The following is an 11,031-nucleotide window of genomic DNA, read 5'->3' on the forward strand; positions in this document are numbered from 1 at the left end:
CTTCATAATGAGTACCTTAATGTTCATATTTATGCGGCAGACAAATTTGCTATGCGCCTGACAGAGGTACAGGCAAGTTCTATTTGACTCCGTAATGTGACGTTATGTAACATCGTACCACTTACTTTTATCTTTTATCTTATTTTTACTTTATATCTCAGAAATGCCTTAGAGGGTTTTACAATCTGTGCAGCATACGACACCCTTTATCCTTAGAGCCTCGGCTCACATTGTTCTTGTGGTCATATTATGACATACCCTGACTGCAGAGCAACATTGAGGGTCAGAATACTCAGTCGTCAGTCGTCAGTCGTTTGTTTTGAGCCCTTTAATCTAAACTGCAAGAAACATTCAAGCTGTTTTTGATCTGCTGTTTCATCTTTCCTTTCCTGAAGAGCTGAGAGTTTGCAGCACATCCTTAAATGAAGATGAAGATGTTATAATTAAAGATCTGCGTGGTGACATCACTCATCGGTAGCCTGCTCTGTGGAGAGCTTTTGTTTTTGCCAGGATGGGAAGTTGGCCACGCATCTCTGTTTTTCCATTGCATAAACTCCAGAGCCTGGCTGCTGCTTGAAATGCAGATGGTATGAAGAGCCGGGAGACTTCGAAGTGTGTGTTTATCATTGTCTCTGCACCCAGACCGGTCCTTTTTATTTCCTTATACAGTAATCTGCATGACAGAACCCAGCTGAGAGTCAAAAGTACTGGAACGAGACCAGGTGGATACTACTATATGGCTGGACCGTGTTTGGTCAGCATGCTAAACTGTGGTCAAACTGTTACAGGGATAGTCAGTAGTAGTGTCTATTAAGTGAATTCCTGGATTTTTAATACATTTTCTGTAGTGGCCCCAGTAATATTTGTTTTTAAAGTGTACTGAGCCATTGGACCGCCCACTTTACAGCCCTGTCCCACTTTCTTTTTAAGGCCGCAAATCACTGTATTTCTGCAAATGCCCCTATATTGCAACACAGTAAAAAAAAAAAAGACGTTTCTGCGTTTACGCCGTGCATGTCCAGACTGGAGGGTGTCAGAAGTGTTTTTACTCAACAGATTCACTCTCATTTTAATCTGTGCAGCAGCCGTCTGCACGGCTCCGTCTCAGCTGAGTCTCACGAAACCGCAACCTGGACTGAAACGTTTATTTACGCTAAGAGTCTATTTATTTTTTTATGGTTGATGCCCAATAAAAAAAGCACTGAATAATATATTTATCCACATTTCGTTATGACATCCAGCCCGCTACAGTTTCATAATTAACCGAAAATATTTTTACACTTTGAGCTGGCCCTCGCCGGGCGCATCATCTGAGGTCTTGCCGCTGCACGAGGGTCGTGGAGTTCTCGCTGCGCATTGCACCATCTCTCCCTGTGGGGAGGGACGGGATTCCCGGCGTGACTGTCAACCGGGGTCGAACGTGAATATGACTGGACTTTGCTGAAGAATGAGCCAGTGATTTTGAAGCATAAATGAAACAGCTGATGTTAACGCGGTGCCTGAAACAATGCTGTCAGGTTTCTAAAGTTTTGATGCTTCCTTTAATCTTTTAACCCTTTATGTTTCAGTTCCTCAAGGGCATTTCCTGGAGTTCCAGGAGCCGGTCAACAACATCACCCACTTCCAGGGCCAGACGGCCACGCTGCACTGCAGAGTGACAGGAAACCCACGACCGTCCATCCGCTGGCTGAAAAACGACGCCCCCGTGGTCCAGGAGCAGGGACGCATAACCATCCGTAAAATGGAGGCAGGATCCAAGCTCCGCATCCAGGACCTAGACACAACAGACACCGGCTATTATCAGTGTGTCGCCTCCAACTCGCTCAAGGTCATCTCTGCTACAGGCGTCCTGTACGTCAAACTAGGTAAGGTTCACATCAGGCTTGTGCTTAGATAGAAACTATGCGGCTTCATGTTGGGTTGGGCCTGATGTTTCGGGCCCGATCATAGCTCTAAGCCCATAGTGGTTCTTTGCATGTAGAGTCACAAAGCTAAATAGGTCTCTCTTCAATATGAATTATGAATGTTTTATTTATGCTTTTTATTTTTGGCTCACAGGACAGATGCCCACACACAGTCCAGATGAATCGTAAGTGAACACCTCCTATACATTAGTGTGTTTGTCCGAGTGTGTGTGTGTGTGTGTGTGTGAATAAATATCCTACAGCAATAGAACGAAAAAGCCCTCCAATTTAAGGATATTTTCATTACAGACAAAAAAATTTAAAACTTAAAATTAAGATCAACCACTACACTACAAAGACACCTAACTTTTTATAGCCACATTCTCAGGTAACAAGGGGCTGGTCTTTTATTGTGAAAGTGAATTATAATAGCAAGAAATTTCCTTTAAATTACAAAAAGCGAAATGAATTACTGCAATGTGATGTTGGTTACTGATTAATTCTTGATTAATCTGTTTTCTATTATTTAACAAAACAAAAATACTTTGTAAAGTAACAGTTCAAAAGTGTATAATTGGCTATCTATAGTGTGAACAGAAAGAGAACCGAGCCCTCTTTCAAATGAACCAAGTCCCTTTTCGGTTAGTCCACTTTTTGGTCCAAGAGGACTGAGTTTGTTTTGTTTAAAAAGGACTATATGTGAAAACACCCTAAGGTTTGTAGTAGTGAGGATGGATTTGAAGATTTGTTTTCAGGAAATTACTGTAGTTAATGAATATCCTCTGACGTGTGTGACAAAGTGGAAATGCATGTTTGTGGTGTTATGAAGTGCCTGCCCAAAGCTAAAAATGGGCAAGCAATGACATGTCAGCTAACACTCACACCTCCACTGCTTTGACTGACTATTAGAAATGATGAAGAAATGCTTCGCTGATTGATGGAACCAAACCATGAGGGTAGCAGGACATGCAGTCTCTCTCTCTTGTGGTTTTGACTCACCAGTACGGGGCTCAGAATAGATTCCTCGACCAGCAGTCAGACACTAGCCAGTGGTTTGGACCGGCCTGCTCTGAACTGGAAAGAATGCTGATTCACGTCCTCAGTCAGACCAACTGTTTCTGAATGCCTCGTCCAAGGAGCTTATCTCATCAGCCAATAATATGACTCATTTAATGTCTTTTATCTAGAGCTGGGGGGAGGGGAAGTATTCATTTTACAATGCCTTTTTGTCTATTTAAGCAATGTTTGGTATACATATACATTTTCCTTTATAGTTCATCAGAAAAGTCAAAGTAAAGGGTAGTTTTACTTTGTCACGCTGCACCCGATTCGACTGTTATCAAGCCATTAAATAGGCGTTATTAGTCGCTATAAGCACCATAGATGTGGGTCAATAGGGGCCTACTACACCTACTATGTTGCAAAAGTGAAAGTGAAACTTAAAGGCAACACAAACTGAATGAAACGTTGCATTTTGAACACAAACAAAAAGGATTTTTTAGGTTTAGGCAACAAAATTACAACTTCTTTAGGTTTAGGCAAAAAAACAATTAGTTAAGTTTACGGAAAAACACCTTGTTTTGGGTTAAAATAACTACGAACACAAAGACTCCTGGGTGAACTACAGCGCCTGACTTCCGCTTCTGCTCCTGTCATAATTACTACGGTTGCTAGAGGTCGCTGTTGTCATCTTTTATACCTTCTTTCAGTGATCTACCATGTGAATAGATGATAAAAACTGACTGATAATGCTTATTTAATAGCCTGACAACAGTCTTATCCTTATTACCAGTGGATTTATTTGGTGAACCTACTGTAAAAGTAAGAGGTGTATAGCTCTATAACTTTGGGTATTCAAAAGCAAAAAGACTCCCAGCCTGTTATCACGGCACAGGACAGAGCCACCAGTACATCATTCACCATTTAACCAGCTTTGAGTTTCTAATTATAGTACTGTAAGCATGCAGGCCTCTGCTGTGTGTATATCCTGAGATTTGGGCTCAGAATGTTTGTTTTGTGGATTAAGACTCAAGTCAGGCCGGGGAGACTAAACCAAGTACAAACATAACATCACAATGACCTTAGTGAAGAGCCAAGTTTGACAACAAGTTCAAACAACTTCCTGTACAGCACCCACACTGACCAGCCAACCCAGTCTCACGGCACATAACATCGGTCTCTACCGTTGTGGATCAGATAGTTAGAAAACGCCATGAAATAGAAAGAGCTGATCATGAAGGAATATGTGGGGAACGAGAGCTTTGTTCTCTAGAGATCTGTGGTAGAAATTTACAACGTGTTGTAGATTTATTGTCTCCAGACACACTTTATGAACCCGTACGGCTGCAGTGCAGCGCCATAGTATGTTTGAATAGCTTGCACCTCCCACTTGCCGTAGCAGCTGACGTGATTACAGATATCTGCAACGTCATATCGCCGAGTCAAAACTCTAATTCAAGATATCTGTAATTACATTTTGACTATCCGTAACTCCAGTTTGAGATGTCTACAACATCATTCTGACTAGTCATAATTTAATTTTAGATATCTAAAAAGGACAATGTAGATATCTACAATTGAGGGGGAATTAAAGATATCTTGAACTGGAATTATAACTAGTCAGAATTAAATTGTAGATATCAAAAACTTGAATTGTGGATATCCGTAATGATAAACCCCATACACATGAATTGCAAAAGTAGTTTGAATCGTACTAGTCAAAATGTAATTACGGATATCTTGAATTAGAGTTTTGACTAGGCAAAATGACGTTGCAGATATCTCTCATGAATATCCTGTTTTGCTATTAAATGTTAAAACGGCTTACCATAGTTGCTTTGTGTTATCTTTTAGTGTCACAGGCTTTATAATAACATCAAACAACAATTAATGGCAGTAATTTACACATTGCTCCTACGTGTTTAAATACGTGACTTAGACCACGTTGTGATTGCACAATGCATGGTTTTTATACTGGGACACCAGAGGAGCTCATGATGGGAGTCGGATTCTGCAAAGAGCCCCAGGAAGGTTTTTGGGGTAAGAGTGCTACAGGAAGTCATTTTCTCCCAGCCGCCATCAGACTTTACAATCCACCCACTGTGTATCTCAGCAGGGCCAACATTGATTCATTTGTGGACCAACTGTTGTCGTCTACTTGAGACAATCGGTGGATTCAGATCCTCAGGTGACAAGTACCAATAAACTGTGTTAGAGCGTGTTCAGGTCTGGTGTTTCCAGGCTGAATACCCTGCTTGTATTTCACTGTAATTCATCACATTATAGACTTTCATTTTGTTAATATGTTTAAAAGATGTCTTTGCTCTGTTAGCAGTCAGATTATAATATTGCTCAGTAGGTTCATATGTCTGTGTACTTTATAGTCCAGAGAAAGATATCTTGAGAAACATCTCTTTCTTTTCTTATATTGCCTTGCCAGAGATGTTCTGATCCTTTCTCTCGTGTCAGGATCAGATCTTCGTCCACATCTATACATGAAATATCACAATCTAGCTTGACTGAGCACATTCACATTCATCAATCATAGAGATTTTAATGACCACATGACCTTTCCTCTAGCACCACCCACAGGAGAAACTTTACATTATGAGCTCCACTAATGAATAGCAAAATCACTTGTATTTAGATGGTTTGTTTTTTCCCCCAACACTTGTGGGGTGTAACAAACAGTGCAGCCCCGTAAGGAGTCCCACTGGAATGCTTCTGGGATGATTTAGCGGTGTCTGTCCTGGTCTGGTGTTGGATCCTCAGCATCCACTCATTGTACCCATTGGCCTGGATCTGCTGCACCTATAGTTCTCTCTATCCTCCTCCCCACTGATGACATGTTGTGCTCTGTGTAGAGGGTCCTCACCACCGGTCTTTACACCGATCAGCCATAACATTAAGACCACTGATAGTTGAAGTGAATAACATAGATTATCTCTTTAAAATGGCACCTGGCAGTGGGTGGGATATATTAGACAGCAAGTGAACATTTTAAACTTTGTGTTGGAAGCAGAAAAAATGGGCCAGCGTACGGATGTGAGCGACTTTGACAAGGGCCAAATTGTGATGGCTAGACGACCGGGTCAGAGCATCTCCAAAACTGCAGCTCTTGTGGGATGTTCCCGGTCTGCAGTGGTGCAGCCTACCAAAAGTGGTCCAAGAAGGCTGGCCCGTGTTGTCCGATCCAATAGAATAGCTACTGTAGCTCAAACTGCTGAAAACGTTAATGCTGGTTCAGATAGAAAGGTGTCAGAACACACAGTGCATCGCAGTTTGTTGAGTATGGGGCTGTGTAGCCGCAGACCGGTCAGGGTGCCCATGCTGTCATAATGTTATGGCTGATCGGTGTATAAGCTGGCTACTAAGTGGACCTTGAGTAATGATTATTCTTTTTTTAAAACTTGTGTTCCCAAAAATGAAAATTTTCCTCTCTAATTTATCTATCGGTTCTTCACTCATTCAACATTTCCAGTAACAGTTCTTAAATAAGTTTCCAGGAGTAAATGCAGAGCTCCGCAGTAAGCCCAACACTTCCAGGGGACCTGCTTCTCTTCATAGAAGGAATGCCAGAGGCCCCGTTTGCTAATGACTTTTCCATTACATAATGTTTTAAAGTCCTCATAATGAGATATGGGGAGTGAAACAAATAAGAATAGATTAACAAGAATAGAATAATAGATTTAATAGATTTCCAGGAACGAGTGACCCACACAGTCATACGCAGTCATAAGTTGTGAACTGTTGGCCACGTGTGCGTGGTGCATGCGTGCGTGTGTGTGTGTATGTGCAAAGGCAGAGCAGACAAATTGCAGACATGGATGTTTCAAACTATGGATAACAAATGTATACATGGTGGCTCGTTCATTTCAGTTTAAAACTATTATTTTTGAGTGCCCTCTGGTGGACCAAGGCTGGACTACCAACAGAGCAAAGTTGGCCACCCTCCCCTGACGCCAGGAGTTATTTTGTTTTCTCTTTGTTTTCTCTGCTTTTTTTAAAAAAAAAATATTGTTTTACTTTTCAGGTCACGTGAAAAAGGTTTCTGCCAGCCATACCGAGGCATTGCCTGTGCTCGCTTTATTGGCAACCAAAGCATTTATGTCGAGTCTCTGCAGATGCAGGGGGAGAGTGAAAACCGCATCACAGGTAAGAAAATCTCTTAGTTAACATATTGCATTACAAGAAGTTATTACCAATAAACAGCTGGGTATAATTCTAACTACTAAAGATATCTGAGATTACAAAAGCATGTGGGAAACAGTTAAAAAAATGTGTCTCTTGTTTCCTCCCTCCAAAGCTGCCTTCACTATGATCGGCACCTCCACCCACCTGTCGGATCAGTGCTCCAGTTTCGCCATCCCGTCCTTCTGCTACTACGTCTTCCCTCAGTGTGACGAGGGCTCTCGGGCCCCTCGGCGGCGTCAGCTCTGCAGAGACGAGTGCGAGGCCCTGGAGAACGACCTGTGCCACACCGAGTACACCATCGCCCGATCCAATCCCATGATCCTCATGCAGCTGGAGCTGCCCAACTGCAACCTGCTGCCGAGGCCGGGCACGCCTGATGCTGCCTCCTGTATGAGGATAGGAGTACCGCCAGAAAAACTGGGCCCATGTAGGTGGACGTTACGGCATGCAAGCATTACACATATTGATGTAACAGCACCCTGCTCATGAAATGAATGAAATAAGGTTGTTTTTTCCTCGGTTCTTATGAATTCTCCTTCACATCTTTCCTTGACCTCATGACATTTTCCATCGAGGTCAAGGAAAAGTGGTTAGGAAAAGACATTAGAACGTAAAGTCACCTCTTTTCGGAGCATTCACACGGAGTCCCTGTCTGCTCTACAGATTCCCCGCCAGACCACAGCTGCTACAATGAAGGTGGGGATGACTACAGGGGCACAGTCAGCGTCACTGCGTCTGGTCATCACTGCCAGCCGTGGAGCGCTCAGTACCCTCACGCTCACCACCTGACCCAGGACTACCCCGAGCTCTGGGGAAGTCACAACTTCTGTCGTAACCCAGGGGGCCAGATGCAGGCGCCCTGGTGTTTCACCCTGGACCCTCAGGTCAGGGTGGACCTGTGTGACATCCAACCCTGCAGTAAGTACAATAATGCCATCATCTATCCATTATCTGTAACCTTCTTATCCTATTCAGGGTCACGGGGGGGCGCTGGAGCCGATCCCAGCTGACACTGGGCGAAGGCGGGACTATCACAGGGCTGACACTTGGAACACTGAGCAACTATCTCTATTATCTTACTCTCTCCAGAGCCTCCAGAGAGTCCCAGGAAGGAGATCCTGTTCATTCTAATCCCTGCGATTGCCATCCCGTTGGTCATCGCTTGCCTCTTCTTTCTGGTGTGCATGTGTCGCAATAAGCAAAAGGACCCAACTGACACACTAATACCTAGCCAGGATGTGGAGCTGTCTCTTCTCAATCAGCAAAAACACCCGGTAAGAGGCTCATTGATAGGGGTACTTCATTTTACATTTTCTGATGTATGGCTGTGTTCAGACCGACGTTAGCACTGCATTAGAAAATGCAGCCCCCCTCAGTCATTTTAACACAAAAGAACAGTGTGTGTAGGATCTGGAGGTATCTAGCGGTGAGTTTGCAGATTGCAACTCACTGAATTCTGTGTGCCAAGCGTGTAGAATAACTACAGTTGCTGACGCAAAAATGCGAATTAGCCCTCTCTAGAGCCAGTTGTTCTAAGAGTAGCGTAGGTCATTTGGAGCAGAGCCAGTGTGTAGAGTGTGTGTGTACGTGGGAAGTGAGTGGTGAAGCAAGAGAGAGAGAGAGTGGCAGCGACGGCAGCGAATAACGTCATTGACTCCGGCCCAAGCAGGAAAAGTTAACAGTGTTTGGTTTGTCCGTTCTGGGCTACTGTAGCAACATGGCGGACTCCACGAAGAGGACCCACTCTCTCTATATATATAAATGGCTCATTTTAAGGTAACAAAAACATAGCGATTCTTATTTTCAGATGATCATACGCTAAAAGCAAAGATACTTATTAATATTATATTCCATTTCTGCCAATAGATCCCCCTAGTTGTTACACACTGGTCCTTTAAGCTCAAATTCATTGAGGAATTTGTGCCATAATAAAGGCTTTAAACTCAAGACCTCTCCACAAGATGGGGCTTGAAGATTATGCAATAATGCTGGCGTCAATTTAAGGTCTTTCTCATCAGTCAAACTCGTATCTGTGTATCTTATTTCATCATCTCATCGGTAACTGAAGCAGCACACCCCCACCAACGCAGATGCTTTTGTTTTTTTAATGCAGTGCTGGTTTTGGTCTGAACACCCAGTAATGAAAAAGAAAGAAACCTCTGTACACTTTAATTATGAACTGTTGCATTCCAGTGGTAAAGTATTACATTAGGGTTTTATTGTCGGCCGTACACTTTGATGACATGTAATCATATTCATTGCTTTTGTGGCTGCAGGCCAAGCTGCGGGAGATAAACATGTCAGCAGTGCGCTTCATGGAGGAGCTCGGCGAGGACCGCTTCGGCAAGGTTTACAAGGGCCACATGTACGGCACCGCACCTGGTGAGCAGACCCAGGTGGTGGCCATCAAAACATTAAAGGACAAGGTCGACGCCGCTCTCGGCGAGGAATTTCGCCACGAAGCCATGCTCCGCTTACACATACAACATCAAAATGTCGTCTGTTTGCTGGGTGTGGTCACCAAAGAGCAGCCGATGAGCATATTCACCTACTCCGGCCTCGGCGACCTGCACGAGTATCTGGTGATGCGCTCCCCCAACTCAGATGTCGGCAGCTCAGATGATGACAAGACAGTCAAATCCACTCTGGAGCAGGCTGATTTCCTTCATGTTATCACCCAGATTGCTGCCGGGATGGAGTACCTCTCCAGCCAGCAAGTAGTCCATAAAGACATCGCTGCCCGAAACATTCTGGTCTTTGAAAAACTCAGCATCAAGATCCAGGATCTGGGTCTGTTCAGAGACATCTACTCTGCTGATTACTACAATCTCATGGGCCCAATCCCTTTCCCCATTCGTTGGATGTCCCCAGAAGCTATTAGCTACGGCAAATTCTCCACCGACTCCGACATCTGGTCTTACGGCGTCTTGCTGTGGGAGACTTACAGCTACGGCCTGCAGCCGTATTGCGGCTACTCCAACCAGGACGTGATCGAGATGGTGCGCAGCCACCAGCTCCTGCCTTGTCCGGACGACTGCCCCGCCTGGATTTACACCCTCATGCTGGAGTGTTGGAGTGAATTCCAAGCGAGAAGGCCTCGCTTCAAGGACATCCACACGCGCCTGCGCTCCTGGGAAAGCCTGTCCAACTATAACAGCTCCGCTCAGACGTCTGGCACCAGCAACACCACCCAGACCAGCTCTCTCAGCACCAGCCCTGTTAGCAACATCAGCATGAGCACGGCGAATGCGTCACGCTACACCAGCCCTAAAAAGAGCTTGCCGTTCCACCAGCCCCAGTTCATACCCATGAAGGGTCAAATGCATCGGCCGATGGTGCCGCCGCAGCTCTACATCCCCGTCAACGGATACCACCCCATGCCAGCTTACCCATACCTGCAGAACTTTTACCCCATGCAAATACCCATGCCCATTCCCCACCAGCACCAGCACCAGCACCAGCAGCAGCAGATGCACCACCCGCCACAGATGGTTACGAAAGCTGGTTCTCACCACAGCGGCAGTGGATCTACATCTACCGGCTACGTCACCACTGCCCCTTCCAACACGTCTGTCACAGAGCGAGCAGCTTTGCTAAACGACGACTCCACCAAGACCAAGGATGAGGACTTGGCCGACAGGGCGTCCCACGAAGAGCCGGACCAAAACAAGGACTCGTTAGTGCCTGAAACAGAATTGCTAGGTGACAATGACCCTCCACAGACTGACGAACTGGTGATACACTTGTCAGACACATAAAGTGTGGTGCTGTTTGAAGAACTGAAATATTCTGTGAGCTGAGCTTGCCAAAAAAAAAAATCAATAAGCAGCATAAAATGAAGTGGAACAGTGACTGAATGTTTTTTTTTTTTTTACGAGTTTCTTAGATTGTACTGACACATTTGAATGTCAAGTGTGTCTCATGTTTGCACCTC

The 11,031-nt window shown here is 44.5% G+C and overlaps 1 protein-coding gene across 1 annotated transcript in view; it reads left to right on the plus strand.

Moving 5' to 3' along the window:
- Positions 1-11,031, plus strand: part of ror2 (receptor tyrosine kinase-like orphan receptor 2) — a 42,238-nt gene extending 31,207 nt beyond the window's left edge. Inside the window, exons 3-9 of the mRNA XM_074618125.1 lie at positions 1,569-1,865; positions 2,059-2,089; positions 6,937-7,058; positions 7,210-7,524; positions 7,761-8,015; positions 8,187-8,371; positions 9,374-11,031. Coding sequence (XP_074474226.1) covers positions 1,569-1,865; positions 2,059-2,089; positions 6,937-7,058; positions 7,210-7,524; positions 7,761-8,015; positions 8,187-8,371; positions 9,374-10,855 — 2,687 coding nt within the window. The 3' untranslated portion in view covers positions 10,856-11,031. The remainder of the gene's footprint in view (positions 1-1,568; positions 1,866-2,058; positions 2,090-6,936; positions 7,059-7,209; positions 7,525-7,760; positions 8,016-8,186; positions 8,372-9,373) is intronic.

The sequence above is a fragment of the Sebastes fasciatus genome, chromosome 19, assembly GCF_043250625.1.
Source record: "Sebastes fasciatus isolate fSebFas1 chromosome 19, fSebFas1.pri, whole genome shotgun sequence".
In the NCBI taxonomy this organism is placed as follows: Eukaryota; Metazoa; Chordata; class Actinopteri; order Perciformes; family Sebastidae; genus Sebastes; species Sebastes fasciatus.